We start from the raw sequence: 25,321 nt of genomic DNA, 5'->3' as shown, positions 1-25,321 counted from the left end.
TCATGTATTAACACACATCACTGAGAAAATGCGGGCTCTCCCTGGCGTGGCAATTACCCGGGATGGCTCCCTCAGCTATAGGAGGATATGGAGGCCGCTTGTCGCTCCATGGAGGACAGGCATTTTGCACTTTACCTCCAGTGAAATGTCATCTCTAGTTGGCAGATTCTGACTGACGGCGGCGAGGGAAGCTTGTTCAATCTCACGGATGCACTTGTTGATGTTGTCGATCGAACAGTCACATTCCCGCTGGCCTGGAGCTTTATCCCTTGGGCAGAAAGACAGGTTTGAGCAACTACAACTCATCCACATGTTCCAATTTACACCTTCCTGGAGTGGCACCTTCAACACGGGCCAAGCTCCGCACTATAGGACGAGTTGGTTGTAACCGCACTTACAGCTGAATACGAATCAGAGTACAGTAATCATAGAATTATAGAATTTACAGTGCAGAAGGAGGCCATTCGGCCCATCAAGTCTGCACCGGCTCTTGGAAAGAGCACCCTACCCAAGGTCCACACCTCCATTCTATCCCCATAACCCAGTAACCCCACCCAACACTAAGGGCAATTTTGGATACGAAGGGCAATTGATCATGGCCAATCCACCTAACCTGCACATCTTTGGACTGTGGGAGGAAACCAGAGCACCCGGAGGAAACCCACGCAGACACGGGGAGGACGTGCAGACTCCGCACAGACAGTGACCCAAGCCAGAATCGAACCTGTGACCCTGGAGCTGTGAAGCAATTGTGCTATCCACAAGGCTACCGTGCTGCCCAGATACCGTAATGCATCATCAAAAGTCTTTATGAACTACTGGCACGGTACAATGACAAGAGAACTTTAAATTATGAAAGATACCAAATGGGAAAATCTAGATTTATTCCTGTCCATTTCAATGCATCAAATGAGGTTCGGTGAGTATTATTTTCACCTCCGCACGATGTACACATTCTGTTGTAGATTTACGACACAGGTAATTGTACACAAGGTGCTGGAGGCAGAGTGAGATGTACAGGTACTGCTCCCTAACTCATTCTGCAAACAAACAACAATTATCCAGAAGGACTTTCAATTTCAGCACCAAGTTGCGATCTCAATGTTCACTGCTGGACTGGGTATCATTTTAGTCAGGGGGTGGGGGTAGGGGAGAGCGGGTAGAGGGAGGGGTGGTGGTGGGGAGAGAGGGTAGGGATAGAGGGGGTGGTGGGGAGAGGGGGTGGTGGGGAGAGGGGGTGGTGGGGAGAGGGGGGTGGTGGGGAGAGGGGGTGGTGGGGAGAGGGGGTGGTGGGGAGAGGGGGTGGTGGGGAGAGGGGGTGGTGGGGAGAGGGGGTGGTGGGGAGAGGGGGTGGTGGGGAGAGGGGGTGGTGGGGAGAGGGGGTGGTGGGGAGAGGGGGTGGTGGGGAGAGGGGGTGGTGGGGAGAGGGGGTGGTGGGGAGAGGGGGTGGTGGGGAGAGGGGGTGGTGGGGAGAGGGGGTGGTGGGGAGAGGGGGTGGTGGGGAGAGGGGGTGGTGGGGAGAGGGGGTGGTGGGGAGAGGGGGTGGTGGGGAGAGGGGGTGGTGGGGAGAGCGGGTGGTGGGGAGAGCGGGTGGTGGGGAGAGCGGGTGGTGGGGAGAGCGGGTGGTGGGGAGAGCGGGTGGTGGGGAGAGCGGGTGGTGGGGAGAGCGGGTGGTGGGGAGAGCGGGTGGTGGGGAGAGCGGGTGGTGGGGAGAGCGGGTGGTGGGGAGAGCGGGTGGTGGGGAGAGCGGGTGGTGGGGAGAGCGGGTGGTGGGGAGAGCGGGTGGTGGGGAGAGCGGGTGGTGGGGAGAGCGGGTGGTGGGGAGAGCGGGTGGTGGGGAGAGCGGGTGGTGGGGAGAGCGGGTGGTGGGGAGAGCGGGTGGTGGGGAGAGCGGGTGGTGGGGAGAGCGGGTGGTGGGGAGAGCGGGTGGTGGGGAGAGCGGGTGGTGGGGAGAGCGGGTGGTGGGGAGAGCGGGTGGTGGGGAGAGCGGGTGGTGGGGAGAGCGGGTGGTGGGGAGAGCGGGTGGTGGGGAGAGCGGGTGGTGGGGAGAGCGGGTGGTGGGGAGAGAGGGGGTAGGGGAGAGAGGGGGTAGGGGAGAGATGGGGTAGGGGAGAGAGGGGGTAGGGGAGAGAGGGGGTAGGGGAGAGGGAGGGGTGGTGGTGGGGAGGAGGTAGGGGAGGGGTTGGTGGGGGAGGGGATTATGGGGGAAGAGTGGGTTGGGGGGGTGGGGAGAGAGTGGGCGTGGGGGGGATGGTGGGGGAGGGATGGTGGAAGAGTGGGTTGGGGGGGAGGGTGTGGTGATGGGGGTGGTGGGGGGGGGGTGGGGAGAGAGTGGGTAGGGGAGGGGATGGTGGAAGTGTGGGTTGGGGGGGTGGGGAGAGAGTGGGCGGGGGGGATGGTGGGGGAGGGGATGGTGGAAGAGTGGGTTGGGGGGGGGAGGGTGTGGTGGTGGGGGTGGTGGGGGGGGGGGGGTGGGGAGAGAGTGGGTAGGGGAGGGGATGGTGGGAGAGTGGGTTAGGGGGGAGGGTGTGGTGGTGCGGGTGGGGGCAAGAGTGGGTAGGGGGGGAATGCTCTCTGCCGGTTCCTGTTTTATCTGAGTCAGGGGGGCTGAATTACGAGGCAGGGTCAGCAAACGGAGGCACAGAATCCCAGCGTCCAGATACAGCTGCTCACGGAGCTGGAGACGTGAAAATATAGTGCAATTCACAAGCCAATAATGCAAGGTGTTCCACAGAGTAATCAATATTCACTCACCTGATGGAGGTGATGAGACTCTTAATGGAGTCGGACACCGTGCGGGAATGTCCGGCCAGTATTGACCAGGTTGGCGGGTCCTTTGGGTTGATTGCCAGCGATCGGGCACTTTTGATGAGGGAGGATGAGCTGTCCAGCATGGATCGGGCAGCTAAAAGTATCGGTTCCTGGGCCTGAGCGCCCTGCAGGAAGAAATCCAGAGTAAACGTGGAGTGTTAAGACATTGTAGAGATACACAGTCAACTGTAACGACCATCACTCAGATCCTGCTGACTGCGTCGCATCAGCGAATCAACCATTCCACAAAACTCTCTGCTGCTCTCGAAAGAAGCCCTTTCAAATGCTCCCAGAATATTAATGGCCGGTATCCCACCGTGGGGTTCAGTCCTCCTCGCACAGTCCCCCATCCAGCCACATTGGTCTGCTGCTGTAGTGAAGGATCAGAAACCTCTACCCAGAGAGCGGTGAGAATGTGGAATGTGAACCACACAGACATATTTATATTAATCGCTCATGGTCGCAAGTCGGCTGCAATGAAGTTACTGTGGAAAGCCCCTAGTTGCCACATTCCGGCGCCTGTTCGGGGAGGCTGGTACGGGAATTGAACCCGCGCTGCTGGCCTTGTTCTGCATTACAAGCCAGCTGTTTAGTCCACTGTGCTAAACCAGCAATTTAAGGGGAAACTCGGTAAACACAAGGGAGAAAGATACAGAAGGTCATGTTAATGGAGTGAGATGAACATGAGATAAGTGTGGAGCATAAACACACTGTCAAGGCTCACTCGTGCAGCCTATTTCCCTGCTGTGAATCCTACTTAATATCATTCTACAAAGGGTGATGAATGACACTCGGTCACAAGTTAAATATTCAGTTCTCGCATTCTGTCAACTTGCAGTAAACTATACAAAGCACTTTGGCAGCAATCTGGGTGTCCTGGTACATGAATCAGGAAAGGTTAGTTGTGCAGCTACAGCAAGTTATTCAGAAGGTAAATCAAATGTTCTTGTTTATTTTATGTTTTTCCACAAGGATGTTGGTCAGACTGCATCAGGAGTACTGCGTGCATTTTGCGCGCATTAAGAACGGATGAAATTAATAATAATAATAATAATAATCTTTATTGTCACAAGTAGACATAGTGAAAATCCCCTAGTCGCCACATTCCGGCGCCTGTTCGGGTACACAGAGGGAGAATTCAGAATGTCCAAATTACCTAACAGCACGTCTTTTGGGACTTGTGGGAGGAAACCGGAGCACCCGGAGGAAACCCAAGCAGACACGAAGAACAGAACAAAGAAAAATTACAGCACAGGAACAGGCCCTTCGGCCCTCCCAGCCTGCGCCGATCCAGATCCTTTATCTAAACCTGTAGCCTATTTTCTAAGGATCTGTATCCCTCTGTTCCCCGCCCATTCATATATCTGTCTAGATGCATCTTAAATGACGCTGTCGTGCCCGCCTCTACCACCTCCGCTGGCAACGCGTTCCAGGCACCCACCACCCTCTGCGTAAAAAACTTTCCACGCACATCTCCCTTAAACTTTCCCCCTCTCACCTTGAACTTGTGACCCCTTGTAATTGACACCCCCACTCTTGGAAAAAGCTTGTTGCTATCCACCCTGTCCATACCTCTCATAATTTTGTAGACCTCAATGAGGTCCCCCCTCAGCCTCCGCCTTTCTCATGAAAATAATCCTAATCTACTCAACCTCTGTTCATAGCTAGCACCCTCCATACCAGGCAACATCCTGGTGAACCTCCTCTGCACCCTCTCTAAAGCAGCCACATCCTTTTGGTAATGTGGCGACCAGAACTGCACGCGGTATTCCAAATGAGAGGTTCCATCTGAGAACATGCATGAACAGACTCAAAAACAGCTTCTTCCCCACTGTCACCAGATGACCCTCTTGTGGACTGACCTCATTAACACTACACCCTGTATGCTTCATCCGATGCCAGTGCTTATGTAGTTACATTGTATATGTTGTGTTGCCCTATTATGTATTTTCTTTTATTCCCTTTTCTTCTCATGTACTTAATGATCTGTTGAGCTGCTCGCAGAAAAATACTTTTCACTATACCTCGGGACACGTGACAATAAACAAATCCAATCCAATCCAAATGTGGCCGAACCAGTCTCATACAACTGTAATATGACCTGCCAACTCTTGTACTCAATACCCCTTCCGATGAAGGCAAGCATGCTGTATGCCTTCTTGACCACTCTATCGACCTGTGCAGCCACCTTCAGGGTACAATGGACCTGAACTCCAAGTTCTTTCTGTACATCAATTTTCCCCAGGACTCTTCCATTGACCGTATAGTCCGCTCTTGAATTAGATCTTCCAAAATGCATCACCTCGCATTTGCCCGGATTGAACTCCATCTGCCATTTCTCCGCCCAACTCTCCAATCTATCTATATTCTGCTGTATTCTCGGACAGTCCCCTTCACTATCTGCTACTCCACCAATCTTAGTGTCATCTGCAAACTTGCTAATCAGACCACCTATACCTTCCTCCAGATCATTTACGTATATCACAAACAGTGGTCCCAGCACGGATCCCTGTGGAACACCACTGGTCACAGTTCTCCATTTTGAGAAACTCCCTTCCACTACTACTCTGTCTCCTGTTGCCCAGCCAGTTCTAGATAGTACACCCTGGACCCCATGAGACTTCACTTTCTCCATCAGCCTACCATGGGGAACCTTATCAAACGCCTTACTGAAGTCCATGTACATGACATCTACAGCCCTTCCCTCATCAATCAACTTGTCACTTCCTCAAAGAATTCTATTACGTTGGTAAGACATGACCTTCCCTGCACAAAACCATGTTACCTATCACTGATAAGCCCATTTTCTTCCAAATGGGAATAGATCCTATCCCTCAGTATCTTCTCCAGCAGCTTCCCTACCACTGACGTCAGGGTCACCAGTCTATAATTACCTAGATTAACCTTGCTATCTTTCTTAAACAAGGGGACAACATTAGCAATTCTCCAGTCCTCCGGTACCTCACCCCTGTTCAAGGATGCTGCAAAGATATCTGTTAAGGCCCCAGCTATTTCCTCTCTCACTTCCCTCAGTAACCTGGGATAGATCCCATCCGGACCTGGGGACTTGTCCACCTTAATGCCTTTTAGAATACCCAAAACTTCCACCTTCCTTATGCCGACTTGACCTAGAGTAATCAAACATCTATCCCTAACCTCAACATCCGTCATGTCCCTCTCCTCGGTGAATACCGATACAAAGTACTCGTTGAGAATCTCACCCATTTTCTCTGACTCCACGCATAACTTTCCTCGTTTGTCCTGGAGTGGGCCAACCTATTCTCTGGTTACCCTCTTGCTCCTTATATATGAATAAAAGACTTTGGGATTTTCCTTAACCTTGTTTGCTAAAGATATTTCATGACCCCTTTTAGCCCTCGATTCCTCGTTTCAGATTGGTCCTACATTCCCGATATTCTTCCAAAGCTTCGTCTTTCTTCAGTCGCCTAGACCTTATGTATGCTTCCTTTTGCCTCTTAGCTAGTCTCACAATTTCACCTGTCATCCATGGTTCCCTAATCTTGCCATTTCTATCCCTCATTTTCACAGGGACATGTCTCCTGCACTCTGATCAACCTCTCTTTAAAAACCTCCCACATATCAAATGTGGATTTACCTTCAAACAGTTGCTCCCAATTCACATCCCCCAACTCCTGCCGAATTTTGGTATAGTTGGCCTTCCCCCAATTTAACACTCTTCCTTTAGGACCACTCTCGACTTTGTCCATGAGTATTCTAAAACTTACGGAATTGTGATCACTATTCCCAAAGTAATCCCCGACTGAAACCTCAACCACCTGGCCGGGATAATTCCCCAATACCAGGTCCAGTATGGCCCCTTCCCGAGGTGGACTATTTACATACTGCTCTAGAAAACCCTCCTGGATGCTCCTTACAAATTCTGCTCCATCTAGACCTCTGACACTAAGTGTATCCCAGTCAATGTTGGGAAAATTAAAATCTCCTATCACCACCACCCTGTTGCTTCTACATCTTTCTATAATCTGTTTACATATTTGTACCTCTATCTCACGCTCACTGTTGGGAGGTCTGTAGTACAGCCCCAACATTGTTACCGCACCCTTCCTATTTCTGAGCTCTGCCCCTATCGCCTCACTGCTAGAGTCCTTCATCGTGCCCTCCTTCAGCACAGCTGTGATATCCTCTCTGACCAGTAATGCAACTCCTCCACCCCTTTTACCTCCCTCTCTATCCCGCCTGAAGCATCGATATCCTGGGATATTTAGTTGCCAATCATGCCCTTCCCTCAACCAAGTCTCAGTAATAGCAATAACATCATACTCTCAGGTACTAATCCAAACCCTAAGTTCATCTGCCTTACCTACTACATTTCTTGCATTTAAACAAATGCACCTCAGACCACCTGTCCCTTTGAGTTCATCATCTGCTCCCTGCCTACTCTTCCCCCTTAGTCACGCTGACTTCATGATCTAGTTCCTTACAGGCTTTAGTTACTACCTCCTTACTGTCCACTAACCTCCTCATTTGGTTCCCATCCCCCTGCCACATTAGTTTAAACCCTCCCCAACAGCGTTAGCAAAAGCACCCCGAAGGACATTGGTCCCAGTCCGGCCCAGGTGTAGACCATCCGATTTGTAATGGTCCCACCGCCCCCAGAACCGGTTCCAATGTCCCAGAAATCTGAACCCCTCCCTCCTGCACCATCTCTCAAGCCACGCATTCATCCTGCCTATTCTTTCATTTCTACTCTGGCTGTCTCGTGGCACTGGTAGCAATCCTGAGATTACTACCTGAGGTCCAACTTTTTAAACTTGGCTCGTAACTCCCTAAATTCTGCTTGTAGGACCTCATCCCGTTTTTTACTTGTATCATTGGTGTCTATATGAAGAAGGCCTATGGAGTGTTGGCCTTTATTGGTAGAGGGATTGAGTTCCGGAGTCAGGAGGTCATGTTGCAGCTGTACAAAACTCTGGTACGGCCACATTTGGAGTATTGCGTACAGTTCTGGTCACCGCATTATCGGAAGGACGTGGAGGCTTTGGAGCGGGTGCAGAGGAGATTTACCAGGATGTTGCCTGGTATGGAGGGAAAATCTTATGAGGAAAGGCTGATGGACTTGAGGTTGTTTTCGTTGGAGAGAAGAAGGTTAAGAGGAGACTTAATAGAGGCATACAAAATGATCAGGGGGTTAGATAGGGTGGACAGTGAGAGCCTTCTCCCGCGGATGGAAATGGCTGGCACGAGGGGACATAGCTTTAAACTGAGGGGTAATAGATATAGGACAGAGGTCAGAGGTAGGTTCTTTACGCAAAGAGTAGTGAGGCCGTGGAATGCCCTACCGGCAACAGTAGTGAACTCGCCAACATTGAGGGCATTTAAAAGTTTATTGGATAAACATATGGATGATAATGGCATAGTGTAGGTTAGATGGCTTTTGTTTCGGTGCAACATTGTGGGCCGAAGGGCCTGTACTGCGCTGTATCGTTCTATGTTCTATATGCACCACGACAACTGGCTGGTCACCCTCCCCCTTCAGAATGTTCTGCAGCCGATCTGAGACATCCCTGACCCGTGCACCTGGGGAGTCTCGTTTTCGACCACAGAACCGCCTGTCTACTCCCCTTACAATTGAATCCCCTATGACTATAGCCCTTCCACTCTTTTTCCCGCCCTTCTGTACAGCAGAGCCAGCCACGGTGCCATGAACCTGGCTACTGCTGCCTTCCCCTGGTGAGTAATCTCCCTCAACAGTATCCAAAACGGTATACCTGTTTTGGAGGGAGATGACCGCAGGGGACACCTGCACTGCCTTCCTGCTCTTTCTCTGCCTTTTGGTCACTCATTCCCTGTCTCCCTCACCAATCCTGATCTGCAGTGTGACCAACTCACTGAACGTGCTATCCACGACCTCCTCAGCATCGCGGATGCTCCAAAGTGAGTCCATCCGCAGCTCCAGAGCAGTCATGCGGTCTAACAGGAGCTGCAGCTGGACACACTTCCCGCACATGAAGGAGTCAGGGGCATCGGCCGCATCCCTGAACTCCCACATTGAGCAAGAGGCGCATAACACGGGTCTGGGATCTCCTGCCATTTTTAATCTTAAGCTTACTTCGTCCAACTATAATATCAAATAATAAATAAATGAAAAAGGAAAAAAAAGAAAAATTGTTACCAATCACACGATAAAAAGAAATGGAAATAGAAAAACCTGACCAACACACCAGTTTGTTTTTTTTGGTTAGAGGAGGGGGGTGGGGGACACGACACGTGTAGCATCTCGGGTTCAGCCGCTGCCCAAATATATCAGTTCACTCACCTTCCCAGAATGCAATTCGACCACTCCCACTCAGCTCCTCCCTCTCACCGGATAGTGACCCAAGTGGGAATCGAATCTGGGACCCTGGCGCTGTGATGCAATAATGCTAACCACTGCGCAAGAAGCAGTTCAGAGAAGGTTCACTAAGCTGATTCCTGGGATCATAGATTCCCCGCAGTGCAGAAGGAGGCCATTCGACCCACCGAGTCTGCGCCGACCCTCCGAAAGAGCACCCTACCCATGTCCACCCCACCCTCCTGTCGACCCCGCCCTATCCCCGTAACCTAACCTGCACATCCCCGGACACGAAGGGTCAATTTATCATGGTCAATCCACCTGGCGTCCACATCTTTGGATGAAGGGGGTTATTCAATGTGGGAAGTTTGGACAGGTTGGGCCTTGGAGTTTAGACGAATGAGAGGTGATCTCATTGAAACATAAGATCCCGTGGGGATTTGGCAGGATCCTTGTGGAAGAGACTAAAACTCGAGGATTAAAAATAAGTGGTCTCCCATTTAACACCGAGGAAAAGTTTGTTTTTAAAAAAAGGCCATTAATCTCTGAATTTGCTTCCCCAGAGAGCAACGGAGGCTGTGTCATTGGATATTTTCAGGCCGAGTTAGATTGACGATTAACAATCTCGGGGTACGGGGGCAAGAATGTCACGGTGAGGCCACAATCAGATCAGCTGTGATCTTATCAAATGGCGGAGTAGGTTAGACGGGCCGAGTGGCCAAACTCCTAATTGCAGCGGTATTATATTTAATATTTGTCTGGGACATCAGTCATTCCCGTAAGTGCCTCGGTTTTTCTGGGAGTGGATTCCTGTGGATTGGTAACTAACTGTACAATATTGCAGCTCAGCGCCTGTAAAAGCAATTACTCGTATTCGGCAAGGAAGAATCCGGTCAATTGGGACACAGAATGGTGTCTACTCGCTTCGCAACATTGATGTCACCTCCACTGAAATGATACCAGGTGAAGGCCGTGTGACACCATTTCACTGGTGAGTCAGCTTGCTGAAGTTGAACAAAACAATCCCTCACATTCTTGTCCTGCTTTCCGTTACTCATTGTCCTTCAATCCAAAAGCTACAATATGCCTTATGGGTGAGAATTTTGTGATTTTTATAAAAAGCTTCTGTCTCTCTGCTTCTCAGACTGACAGAGGTTAAATAAAGGACACTCCATAATAAAGGTGACTGAACAGGTAGACTAGGGTAGAGCAGTTGATGTGGTGTATATGGATTTCAGCAAAGCGTTTGATAAGGTTCCCCACGGTAGGCTATTGCAGAAAATACGGAGGCTGGGGATTGAGGGTGATTTAGAGATGTGGATCAGAAATTGGCTAGCTGAAAGAAGACAGAGGGTGGTGGTTGATGGGAAATGTTCAGAATGGAGTTCAGTTACAAGTGGAGTACCACAAGGATCTGTTCTGGGGCCGTTGCTGTTTGTCATTTTTATCAATGACCTAGAGGAAGGCGCAGAAGGGTGGGTGAGTAGATTTGCAGACGATACTAAAGTCGGTGGTGTTGTCGATAGTGTGGAAGGATGTAGCAGGTTACAGAGGGATATAGATAAGCTGCAGAGCTGGGCTGAGAGGTGGCAAATGGAGTTTAATGTAGAGAAGTGTGAGGTGATTCACTTTGGAAGGAATAACAGGAATGCGGAATATTTGGCTAATGGTAAAGTTCTTGAAAGTGTGGATGAGCAGAGGGAGCTAGGTGTCCATGTACATAGATCCCTGAAAGTTGCCACCCAGGTTGATAGGGTTGTGAAGAAGGCCGATGGAGTGTTGGCCTTTATTGGTAGAGGGATTGAGTTCCGGAGTCGGGAGGTCATGTTGCAGCTGTACAGAACTCTGGTACGGCCGCATTTGGAGTATTGCGTACAGTTCTGGTCACCGCATTATAGGAAGGACGTGGAGGCTTTGGAGCGGGTGCAGAGGAGATTTACCAGGATGTTGCCTGGTATGGAGGGAAAATCTTATGAGGAAAGGCTGATGGACTTGAGGTTGTTTTCGTTGGAGAGAAGAAGGTTAAGAGGAGACTTAATAGAGGCATACAAAATGATCAGGGGGTTGGATAGGGTGGACAGTGAGAGCCTTCTCCCGCGGATGGAAATGGCTGGCACGAGGGGACATAGCTTTAAACTGAGGGGTAATAGATATAGGACAGAGGTCAGAGGTAGGTTCTTTACGCAAAGAGTAGTGAGGCCGTGGAATGCCCTACCTGCTACAGTAGTGAACTCATCAACATTGAGGGCATTTAAAAGTTTATTGGATAAACATATGGATGATAATGTCATAGTGTAGGTTAGATGGCTTTTGTTTCGGTGCAACATCGTGGGCCGAAGGGCCTGTACTGCGCTGCATCGTTCTATGTTCTATGTCCAGATCATTGCTGAAGTGCCTGCCTCAATATCCAAATCAATACATTGCTCTTTCTTCCATCTCTGTGGGAAGCACCTAGGTGTGGCATCTCCAACAACCTGTCCTGGTCCACCCACGTCAACGCTACCACCAAGAAAGCAGAACAGCGCCTATACTTCCTCAGGAAACTAAGGAAATTTGGCATGTCCACATTAACCCTTACCAACAGATGCACCACAGAAAGCATCCTATCGGGCTGCATCACAGCCTGGTATGGCAACTGCTCGGCCCAAGACGTAAGAAACTTCAGAGAGTCGTGAACACCGCCCAGTCCATCACACGAACCTGCCTCCCATCCATTGACTCCATCTACACCTCCCGCTGCCTGGGGAAAGCGGGCAGTATAATCAAAGACCCCCCTCCCACCCGGCTTACTCACTCTTCCAACTTCTTCCATCGGGCAGGAGATACAGAAGTCTGGGAATACGCACAAACAGACTCAAAAACAGCTTCTTCCCCACTGTCACCAGACTCCTAAACGACCCTCTTATGGACTGATCTGATTAATACTACACCCTGTACGCTTCACCCGATGCTGGTGTCTATGCATGTACATTGTGTATCTTTGTGTTGCCCTGTTACATATTTTCTTTTCATGTACTAAATGATTTGTTTGAGCTGCAACAGAACAGTACTTTTCACTGGACCTCGGTACGCGTGACAATAAACAAATCCAATCCAATGAGATTTTATCAAATGCATAATTTTTTAAATTACAAAATGGTTATCTTTTAAAGTGTCTCCTTTAATTCAAGGTAAAATGGAGTCATGGAGAGGAGCATGTGACCATCAACGAGTTCTGCCCTGCAATAAGGAGTTAAAGGAAATTGGAGGATGGGGGAAGGCAGAATCAGGCTATTGAGTTGGATGATCAGTCATGATCGTGATGAATGGTGGAGCAGGGCCGAAGGGCTGAATGGCCTCCTCCTAGCCCTAGAGAGAACCAGAGAGAGAAAGAGAGATAAGGGAACAAAAGGTGCTGTGAAAAGTCGGGGAGCCACCAGCAAGGTGCCACTGGGAGCTCAGCCTCTGGTCAAAGAGACAGAATCTGTGCATCGGGAGATTCGCCCTGGATGGAGGGATTGGATTTGTTTATTGTCACGTGTACCAAGATTCAGTGAAAAGTATTTTTCTGTGAGCAGCTCAACAGATCATTAAGTACATGAAAATAAAATAAAAAGAAAATGCGTAAGAGGGCAACACAAGGTACACAATGTAAATACATAGACACTGGCATCGGATGAAGCATACAGGGTGTGGTGTTAATGAGGTCAGTCCATAAGAGGGTCGTTTAGGAGTCTGGAAACAGCAGGGAAGAAGCTGTTTTTGAGTCTGTTCGTGCGTGTTCTCAGACTTCTGTATCTACTGCCCGATTTTTTCTTTAATTTATTGGATGTGGGGGTCATTGACAAAACCCTCGAAGTTAGGAGTGAGTGGCTGGCCATTAGAACATAGAACAATACAGCGCAGTACAGGCCCTTCGGCCCACGATGTTGCACCGAAACAAAAGCCATCTAACCTACACTATACCATTATCATCCATATGTTTATCCAATAAACTTTTAAATGCCCTCAATGTTGGCGAGTTCACTACTGTAGCAGGTAGGGCATTCCACGGCCTCACTACTCTTTGCGTAAAGAACCTACCTCTGACCTCTGTCCTATATCTATTACCCCTCAGTTTAAGGCTACGTCCCCTCGTGCTAGCCATTTCCATCCGCGGGAGAAGGCTCTCACTGTCCACCCTATCTAACCCTCTGATCATTTTGTATGCCTCTATTAAGTCTCCTCTTAACCTTCTTCTCTCTAACGAAAACAACCTCAAGTCCATCAGCCTTTCCTCATAAGATTTTCCCTCCATACCAGGCAACATCCTGGTAAATCTCCTCTGCACCCGTTCCAAAGCCTCCACGTCCTTCCTATAATGCGGTAACCAGAACTGTACGCAATACTCCAAATGCGGCCGTACCAGAGTTCTGTACAGCTGCAACATGACCTCCTGACTCCGGAACTCAATCCCTCTACCAATAAAGGCCAACACTCCATAGGCCTTCTTCACCACCCTATCAACCTGGGTGGCAACTTTCAGGGATCTATGTACATGGACACCTAGATCCCTCTGCTCATCCACACTTTCAAGAACTTTTCCATTAGCCAAATATTCCACATTCCTGTTATTCCTTCCAAAGTGAATCACCTCACACTTCTCTACATTAAACTCCATTTGCCACCTCTCAGCCCAGCACTGCAGCTTATCTATATCCCTCTGTAACCTGCTACTTCCTTCCACACGATCGACAACACCACCGACTTTAGTATCGTCTGCAAATTTACTCACCCACCTTTCTGCGCCTTCCTCTAGGTCATTGATAAAAATGACAAACAGCAACGGCCCCAGAACAGATCCTTGTGGTACTCCACTTGTGACTGAACTCCATTCTGAACATTTCCCATCAACCACCACCCTCTGTCTTCTTTCAGCTAGCCAATTTCTGATCCACATCTCTAAATCACCCTCAATCCCCAGCCTCCGTATTTTCTGCAATAGCCTACCGTGGGGAACCTTATCAAACGCTTTGCTGAAATCCATATACACCACATCAACTGCTCTACCCTGGTCTACCTGTTCAGTCACCTTCTCAAAGAACTCGATAAGGTTTGTGAGGCATGACCTACCCTTCACAAAGCCATGCTGACTATCCCTGATCATATTATTCCTGTCTAGATGATTATAAATCTTGTCTCTTATAATCCCCTCCAAGACTTTACCCACTACAGACGTGAGGCTCACCGGTCTACAGTTGCCGAGGTTGTCTCTGCTCCCCTTTTTGAACAAAGGGACCACATTTGCTATCCTCCAGTCCTCTGGCACTATTCCTGTAGCCAATGATGACATAAAAATCAAAGCCAGTGGTCCAGCAATCTCTTCCCTGGCCTCCCAGAGAATCCTAGGATAAATCCCATCAGGTCCCGGGGACTTATCTATTTTCAGCCTGTCCAGAATTGCCAACACCTCTTCCCTACGTACCTCAATGCCATCTAATCTATTTACCTGGAGCTCAGCATTCTCCTCCACAACATTATCTTTTTCCTGAGTGAATACTGACGAAAAATATTCATTTAGTATCTCGCCTATCTCTTCAGACTCTACACACAACTTCCCATCCCTGTCCTTGACTGGTCCTACTCTTTCCCTAGTCATTCGCTTATTCCTGACATACCTATAGAAAGCTTTTGGGTTTTCCTTGATCCTTCCTGCCAAATACTTCTCATGTCCCCTCCTTGCTCGTCTTAGCTCTCTCTTTAGATCCTTCCTCGCTACCTTGTAACTATCCATCGCCCCAACTGAAACTTCACACCTCATCTTCACATAGGCCTCCTTCTTCCTCTTAACAAGAGATTCCACTTCTTTGGTAAACCACGGTTCCCTCGCTCGGCACCTTCCTCCCTGCCTGACCGGTACATACTTATCAAGAACACGCAGTAGCTGATCCTTGAACAAGCTCCACTTATCCAGTGTGTCCAACACTTGCAGCCTACTTCTCCACCTTATCCCCCCCAAGTCACGTCTAATGGCATCATAATTTCCCTTCCCCCAGCTATAACTCTTGCCCTGCGGTGTATACTTATCCCTTTCCATCATTAACGTAAACGTCACCGAATTGTGGTCACTGTCCCCAAAGTGCTCACCTACCTCCAAATCCAACACCTGGCCAGGTTCATTACCCAATACCAAATCCAATGTGGCCTCGCCTCTTGTTGGCCTGTCAACAAACTGTGTCAGGAAACCCTCCTGCACACACTGTACAAAAAACGACCCATCTAATGTACTCGAACTATATCTTTTCCAGTCAATATTTGGAAAGTTAAAGTCTCCCATATTAACTACCCTGTTACTTTCGCTCTTATCCAGGATCATCCTCGCCATCCTTTCCTCTACATCTCTAGAACTATTTGGAGGCCTATAGAAAACTCCCAACAGGGTGACCTCTCCTTTCCTGTTTCTAACCTCAGCCCATACTACCTCGGAAGATGAGTCCCCATCTAGCATCCTCTCCGCCACCGTAATACTGCTCTTGACTAGCAGCGCCACACCTCCCCCTCTTTTGCCTCCTTCTCTGAGCTTACTAAAACACCTAAACCCCGGAACCTGCAACATCCATTCCTGTCCCTGCTCTATCCATGTCTCCGAAATGGCCACAACATCGAAGTCCCAGGTACCAACCTATGCTGCCAGTTCCCCTACCTTATTTCGTATACTCCTGGCATTGAAGTAGACACACTTCAAACCACCTACCTGAACACTGGCCCCCTCCTGCGACGTCAAATCTGTGCTCCTGACCTCTCTACTCTCATTCTCCCTTACCCTAAAACTACAATCCAGGTTCCCATGCCCCTGCTGCACTAGTTTAAACCCCCCCAAAGAGCACTAACAAATCTCCCCCCCAGGATATTTGTGCCCCGCAGGTTCAGATGTAGGCCATCCTGTCTGTAGAGGTCCCACCTTCCCCAGAAAGAGCCCCAGTTATCCAGAAATTTGAATCCCTCCCGCCTGCACCATCCCTGTAGCCACGTGTTTAATTGCTCTCTCTCCCCATTCTCGGAGAGCTATTAATAATTAACCACATCGCTGTGGGTGTGAAGTTATTAGTGAACCAGACGGTTGTTAAAGACAATCCAGGTATATCATGATGACCCAGGGTCTGGATTATCGGACTTCAGGAAGGGGAGCGTGAGGGGCAGGCAAGTGTGTTCCCTTGTGTTTTCACCTGTTGAGTAGCATTACCACCAAGGTCAATATATCAAAGAAGAACAAAATGTTTATTCTGTTCGTGACATTTTAATGATCTGTGTATCTGGTTCTCCAAGTCTCTTTGAATCTCCATTGTTTACAGCTTATCACAATTTACAAACTACTCCGTTCGATTTTTTTTAGGTCCAAATGATTAACCCGGTTAAGAAATTGGCCAAAAGGCAAGACACACGAGAGTAGAGATAACGAGAGGGTACTCTATTGGCAGGATGTGTTAGGACCCCAATTTGAATGTCACAAAGGCCTTAAGCTACGGTGTCGGAGTCCCAGGTTCAAGCAGGAGACGCAAATGTTCGTGAAGGGCAGAGAAGGTATATAATACTGTCAAACTGTTAAGTTATTTAAATCCCCAACTCTTTAAAAAGAAAAATAACTGTGTCTGTGTCAGTGAGAGTTGAAGAAAGTCTGTTCTCGCAATTTTAATAGCTTTTTGTTGACTAATTCCAAAGGCTAACATTATATAATTATTAATGGTTGGCTGCTTTCCACAACTTACAATTGTCTCAGGAGGCTTTCACAGTTTCATTGACAGCTGAAGGAGGGTATTAAACAATTAACTGTCTTTGATCTGTGGTTTTCAATGCAAGCTAGTTTGTTTTGATAAGAGATTAATTACTTGAGGGTTTCATAATGTTTTATTATAATTAAATTTTGATAAATATTTAGATCTTTATTTTATGTCATTTCAATTTGACTCCTGAGGTCTGTTCCCTCCCACCCTCCACAGAGTTAAAACTACATCTTTCAGTGCACATTTCCCTAACGGAGGGGTACCGAGCCAGGAAATGTCCCGGCTCGAGCTTGGGGAGGTGCTGACATAGTGATAATGTCACTGGACTCGAAATCCAGAAACCCAGACGGCCTGGGCATAGAGGTTCAGGTCCCATCATGGCAGCTGGTGGAATTTAAGTTCAATGAACAAATCAGAGATAGTCTCAGTAACGGTTGCGATGGAACCTATCATTGATCTCCATACCAAACCCACCAGTACTCTGATGTCCTTTAGGAGGAGGAACTGCCCACACAGGACTCCTGAACAACAGCAATGTGCCTGACTCTGAAATGGCCGAGCTGGTCACTCAGTTCAAGGGCAATGAGGAACGGGGAACGAATCCTGGCCCAGCCAGTGATGTCCTCATCCCAGAGAATTCCCGCAGTGCAGAATGAGAGCATTCGGCGGATCATGCCGATACCGGCCCTCTGAAAGAGAAGCCGACCTAGGCCCACTCCCCTGCAACCCGGTAACACGACCTAACTTGCACATCTTTGTGGGAGGTAACCGGAGCAAACCCACGCAGATACGGCGACAACGAGAAAGAATTTAATTTTTTTTTAAACCCGCCTTGGGAGTGAAAATCCAATTTTGGTACTCAACACAAAAATCAATTTGACGTAAGAAATGACCAAAGGGGACACTGGAAAATGCCTTCTCAGAATCTGGTTCTCTTCCAAACTCTGGTCTTATCGGATCCGTTAAAGCAGAAACAGCATTTTCAATCTCAGCAATAATTCAACTGGTTGACCCTGCTCCTTAACTCTTCTTTTTTTTAAATAAATTTAGAGTACCCAATTCATTTTTTCTTATTAAGGGGCAATTTAGCGTGGCCAATCCACCTACCCTGCACATCTTTGGGTTGTGGGGGCGAAACCCACACAGACACGGGGAGAATGTGCAAACTCCACACGGACAGTGACCCAGAGCCGGGATCGATCCTGGGACCTCGGTGCCGTGCTAACCACTGCGCCACCGTGCTGCCCTCTTAACTCTTCTTTTGCATATTCTCTCACTTCCTTGAGATCTCTGGCTCGAAGCAGTCGTCGGGGATTGTCTTGCACTCAATGACATTCAGAGGTGATGGCCATCACACAGTTCCAGCTGACCTCACTGGTTTCCTCTCCTGTCCCCTTTATCCCTTACCTCCTCTTCAGGAGGAATGTCTACACTCGGAGGGTAGGGAATCTTTGGAATTCTCTACCCCAGAGGGATGTGGAAGCTCAGTCACTGAACAGATTTGATTTCTAGATACGCATGATGTCAAGGGATATGGGGTTGGCCAAGAAAATGGAGATCGGGGAGATGATTGGTCATGTTCCAGCTGAAATGGTGGGGCAGGCCCGAGGGGCTGAATGGACTGCTCCTGCCCCTCAGGTTACTCTTCTCAATGCCCCTCTCTTCATTTCAGCCTCAACATCCTCTGCTGTGCCTGAGAAACCCATTGCTCGCCCTAACAGAGTGTCAACCCCACATGCCTCCTTCACTCAGCCTGAACATTAAATACATTCGTTCTTGGAAAGTGGGTGAAATTGGCCCGGTTGCCCATCTCGAATTGCCCTCAGGCAGATGGCGGTGAGCTGCCTTCCTGAACTGTTACAGCTGAAATGGTGTAGGTATATCCACAGTGCTGTTAGGAAGGGAATTCCAAGTATTGCTACGCAGCAACAATGAAGGACCAGTGGTCTCCTTCCAAGTCAGGATGGTGTGAAGCTTGGAGGGGAACTTCCAAATGGTGGTGTTCCCATGTATCAGCTGCCCTTGTCCTCCCAGATAGATTGTAGAGGTTATGGGTTTGGGACCTGCTGCTTAAAGAGCATTGGTCAGATGCTGCAGTTGCATCTTGTAGATGGTGCACACGGCTGCCACTGTGCTTCGGTGGTGGTGGGGGGAGTGGATGTTTGTGGATGGGGGGCCAATTGAGCAGCTGCTTTGTCCTGGATGGTGTTGAGCTTCTGAGTGTTGTTGGAGCTGCGCTCATCCAGGCAAGTGGAGAGTATTCCATCACACTCTTAACTTGTGCCTTGTAGATGCTGGACACCACTGTCCACCTGATTCTCAAGGGGTTAACTTTCCTTCACCTCGCCCATGAAGCCAACTGCACCAACTATGCTGAGGATAGATCTTGTCCCAAGCAGGTGACAAGGATACCCACTCAGCTCCATTGTACACAACCCAAGCTCCAAAACTGGGCAGGCAAAACCAATCCACAGAAACAATATTTCTGAAAGAGTGGCGAATCTACGAAACAGGCTCTGAGGGAGATGGTGGAAGGAGGTGGTGTTGATTTATCCAAACAGAATTTGACTGGATTGCTTTCAGAAAATAGTACTTTGGGAGCCAGCTTATGAATAATTTGAGACGCGATGTGTGTTTCGAGTAGAATGGCTCAGGAGGAGTGGCTGACTTTGGACTAATGATTCCCAAAGATCTTCACCACTGGCAGTTTTCTTCAGCTCAGGTCTGGATCGATTGCAGACTCATTGATTGAGATTGATCGCTGTGATTGGTCAACAGCTTCATTATCATTGGACCACGGGACATTGGCATGGTGAACCAGGAGGACCTTGACCTTTGCTCACTTGACAATTTCCGGCACCTTGTGTACAGATGTTTGAGATGATTTACCTCAGCACCTATCTGTGCAGGAATGCTGACAAACTCTGGGTTGGAGGCAAATGCTGTCAGATTTTCCACTGCCTCGATTAAAGGGGAAGTGGCCGACCTGCATTTATCTCGATTCTCTTCGGAAAAGTCACCATCGAGAGCCTGAGGAGAAAAGAACACAAGGAGTAAATCCTTCACCAGGTGGGTAATGACAGATATACACACACGTACACAGTAATGACAGATATACACACACGTACACAGTAATGACAGATACACGCACACAGTAATGACAGATATACACACACGTACACAGTAATGACAGATATACACACACCTACACAGTGATGACAGATATACACACGTACACAGTAATGACAGATACACACACAGTGATGACAGATATACACACACCTACACAGTAATGACAGATGTACACACACGTACACAGTAATGACAGATACACACAGTGATGACAGATATACACACACGTACACAGTAATGACAGATATACGCACAAGTACACAGTAATGAGATACACAGTGATGACAGATATACACACACGTACACAGTAATGCCAGATACACGCACACAGTAATGACAGATATACACACACCTACACAGAAATGACAGATATATACACACAGTTATGACAGATATACACACACGTACACAGTAATGACAGATATACACGCACCTACACAGTAATGACAGATATATACACACAGTAATGACAGATATACACACACGTACACAGTAATGACAGATATACACACACGTACACAGTAATGACAGATATATACACACAGTAATGACAGATATACACACACCTACACAGTAATGACAGATATATACACACACAGTAATGACAGATATACACACACGTACACAGTAATGACAGATACACGCACACAGTAATGACAGATATATACACACACAGTAATGACAGATATACACACACGTACACAGTAATGACAGATATACACGCACCTACACAGTAATGAGATATATACACACAGTAATGACAGATATACACACACGTACACAGTAATGACAGATATCCACACACGTACACAATAATGACAGATATATACACACAGTAATGACAGATATACACACACCTACACAGTAATGACAGATATATACACACACAGTAATGACAGATATACACACACGTACACAGTAATGACAGATATATACACACACAGTAATGACAGATATACACACACAGTAATGACAGATATACACACACGTACACAGTAATGACAGATATATACACACAGTAATGACAGATATACACACACCTACACAGTAATGACAGATATATACACACAGTAATGACAGATATACACACACGTACACAGTAATGACAGATATATACACACACAGTAATGACAGATATACACACACGTACACAGTAATGACAGATACACACACACAGTAATGACAGATATACACACACAGTAATGACAGATACACACACACAGTAATGACAGATATACACACACGTACACAGTAATGACAGATATACACACACAGTAATGACAGATATACACACACCTACACAGTAATGACAGATACACACACACAGTAATGACAGATACACACACTCAGTAATGACAGATACACACACACAGTAATGACAGATATACACACACGTACACAGTAATGACAGATATACACACACAGTAATGACAGATATACACACACCTACACAGTAATGACAGATACACACACACAGTAATGACAGATACACACACACAGTAATGACAGATACACACACACAGTAATGACAGATATACACACACGTACACAGTAATGACAGATATACACACACAGTAATGACAGATATACACACACCTACACAGTAATGACAGATACACACTCATAGTAATGACAGATATACACACACGTACACAGTAATGACAGATATACACACACAGTAATGACAGATATACACACACAGTAATGACAGATACACACACACACAGTAATGACAGATATACACACACATGTACACAGTAATGACAGATACACACACACAGTAATGACAGATATACACACACGTACACAGTAATGACAGATATACACACACACAGTAATGACAGATATACACACACGTACACAGTAATGACAGATATACACACACCTACACAGTAATGACAGATACACACAGTAATGACAGATATACACACACCTACACAGTAATGTCAGATACACACACACACTAATGACAGATATACACCGAGACATACAGTACTGCCAGATGTACACACACACGTGCACTAATGACAGACATACACACACACACTAATGACAGATAACACACACACATGGACACACTAATGAGATATACACACACACACACAAGTATACACTAATGATATACACAAACACACGTACACACTAATGACACATATACAGACACGTACACACTAATGACATATATACACGTACACACTAATGACATATATATCTGGGCAGCACGGTAGCATTGTGGTTCGCACAATTGCCTCACAGCGCCAGGGTCCCAGGTTTGATTCCCTGCTGGGTCACTGTCTGTGCGGAGTCTGCACGTTCTCCCCGTGTCTGCGTGGGTTTCCTCCGGGTGCTCCGGTTTCCTCCCACAGTCCAAAGATGTGCAGGTTAGGTGGATTGGCCGTGATAAATTGCCCTTAGTGTCCAGATTTGCCCTTCGTGTTGGGTGGGGTTACTGGGTTATGGGGAAGGTGTTGGCCTTGGGTAGGGTGCTCTTTTCAAGAGCCTGTGCAGACTCGATGGGCCGAATGGCCTCCTTCTGCACTGTAAATTCTATGATAACTGTATGATAAACACGCACACATACGCAGTAATGACAGATATACATATACACACATACGCACTAATAACATATATACACACACGTACGCGCTAATGACATATATACACACACGTACACACTAATTACATATATACACACACACACACACACTAATGACATATATACACACACATACACACATGACATATATACACGTACACACTAATGACATATATACAATCACACGTACACAGTAATGACATATACACACACACGTACACACTAATGACACACATACACACATGTACACATTAATGACACACATCCACACACATGTACACACTAATGACATATATACACACATGTGCACAGTAATGACAGATATATACACACACACACTTAGTGATGACAGGCACAGTGATGACATAGTGATGACATAGTGATGACAGATACACATAGTGATCCGATATACACACACACACACACGTACAGTGATGAGATATACATGCACACACGTACAAAGAACAAAGAAAGTACAGCACAGGAACAGGCCCTTCGGCCCTCCAAGCCTGTGCCGACCATGATTTAGCAGTTTGGATCAGAAATTGGCTCGCTGGAAGAAGACAAAGGGTGGTGGTTGATGGGAAATGTTCAGACTGGAGTCCAGTTACTAGTGGTGTACCACAAGGATCTGTTTTGGGGCCACTGCTGTTTGTAATTTTAATAAATGACCTGGAGGGCGTAGAAGGATGGGTGAGTAAATTTGCAGATGACACTAAAGTCGGTGGAGTTGTGGAAAGTGTGGAAGGATGTTACAAGTTACAGAGGGACACAGATAAGCTGCAGCGCTGGGCTGAGAGGTGGCAAATGGAGTTTAATGCAGAAAAGTGTGAGGTGATTCATTTTGGAAGGAATAACAGGAAGACTGAGTACTGGGCTAATGGTAAGATTCTTGGTAGTGTGGATGAGCAGAGGGATCTCGGTGTCCATGTACATAGATCCCTGAAAGTTGCCACCCAGGTTGAGAGGGTTGTTAAGAAGGCGTACGGTGTGTTAGCTTTTATTGGTAGAGGGATTGAGTTTCGGAGCCATGAGGTCATGTTGCAGCTGTACAAAACTCTGGTGCGGCCGCATTTGGAGTATTGCGTGCAATTCTGGTTGCCGCATTATAGGAAGGATGTGGAAGCATTGGAAAGGGTGCAGAGGAGATTTACCAGAATGTTGCCTGGTATGGAGGGAAGATCTTATGAGGAAAGGCTGAGGGACTTGAGGCTGTTTTCGTTAGAGAGAAGAAGGTTAAGAGGTGACTTAATTGAGGCATACAAGATGATCAGAGGATTGGATAGAGTGGACAGTGAGAGCCTTTTTCCTCAGATGGTGATGTCTAGCACGAGGGGACATAGCTTTAAGTTGAGGGGAGATAGATATAGGACAGATGTCCGAGGTAGGTTCTTTACTCAGAGAGTAGTAAGGGCGTGGAATGCCCTGCCTGCAACAGTAGTGGACTCGCCAACACTAAGGGCATTCAAATGGTCATTGGATAGACATATGGACGATAAGGGAATAGTGTAGATGGGCTTTAGAGTGGTTTCACAGGTCGGTGCAACATCGAGGGCCGAAGGGCCTGTACTGCGCTGGAATGTTCTATGCTGACCGTCTAAACTAAAATTCCACATAAACATTGACCTTACAAAGAAAGAATATATACTGCTCTTTGTAGTATATATAAATGATTTGGAGGAAAATGTAACTGGTCTGATTAGTAAGTTTGCAGACGATACAAAGGTTGGTGGAATTGCGGATAGCGATGAGGACTGTCTGAGGATACAGCAGGATTTAGATTGTCTGGAGACTTGGGCGGAGAGATGGCAGATGGAGTTTAATCCGGACAAATGTGAGGTAATGCATTTTGGAAGGTCTAATGCAGGTAGGGAATATACAGTGAATGGTAGAACCCTCAAGAGTATTGAAAGTCAAAGAGATCTAGGAGTACAGGTCCACAGGTCATTGAAAGGGGCAACACAGGTGGAGAAGGTAGTCAAGAAGGCATACGGCATGCTGGCCTTCATTGGCCGGGGCATTGAGTATAAGAATTGGCAAGTCATGTTGCAGCTGTACAGAACCTTAGTTAGGCCACACTTGGAGTATAGTGTTCAATTCTGGTCGCCACACTACCAGAAGGATGTGGAGGCTTTAGAGAGGGTGCAGAAGAGATTTACCAGAATGTTGCCTGGTATGGAGGGCATAAGCTATGAGGAGCGGTTGAATAAACTCGGTTTGTTCTCACTGGAACGAAGGAGGTTGAGGGGCGACCTGATAGAGGTATACAAAATTATGAGGGGCATAGACAGAGTGGATAGTCAGAGGCTTTTCCCCAGGGTAGAGGGGTCAATTACTAGGGGGCATAGGTTTAAGGTGAGAGGGGCAAGGTTTAGAGTAGATGTACGAGGCAAGTTTTTTACGCAGAGGGTAGTGGGTGCCTGGAACTCGCTACCGGAGGAGGTGGTGGAAGCAGGGACGATAGTGACATTTAAGGGGCATCTTGACAAATATATGAATAGGATGGGAATAGAGTGGTTTCACAGGTTGGTGCAACATCGAGGGCCGAAGGGCCTGTACTGCGCTGGAATGTTCTATGTTCTATGCTGACCGTCTAAACTAAAATTCCACATAAACATTGACCTTACAAAGAAACATTTGCAATAGAATGAGAACGTGGTTTCATGTCAAGAACTTTAGAGTAGCGCGTGAAAACCAGCGCCATTCCTTCACCATAAATGCACAATGGGG

The 25,321-nt window shown here is 47.4% G+C and overlaps 1 protein-coding gene across 1 annotated transcript in view; it reads right to left on the bottom strand.

Annotated features, from left to right (window-relative positions):
- LOC140404494 (talin-2-like) overlaps nt 1–25,321 on the bottom strand; it is a 392,578-nt gene that overhangs the window by 110,262 nt on the left and 256,995 nt on the right. The window contains 3 exon segments of the mRNA XM_072493108.1: nt 136–268; nt 2,755–2,936; nt 19,753–19,893. Of these exon segments, the coding sequence (XP_072349209.1) occupies nt 136–268; nt 2,755–2,936; nt 19,753–19,893 (456 nt within the window).

This window comes from Scyliorhinus torazame, chromosome 30, assembly GCF_047496885.1.
Source record: "Scyliorhinus torazame isolate Kashiwa2021f chromosome 30, sScyTor2.1, whole genome shotgun sequence".
Lineage (NCBI taxonomy): Eukaryota > Metazoa > Chordata > Chondrichthyes > Carcharhiniformes > Scyliorhinidae > Scyliorhinus > Scyliorhinus torazame.
The sequence above is the reverse complement of the archived record's forward strand: the minus strand, read 5'-3'. Positions and strand labels throughout refer to the sequence as shown.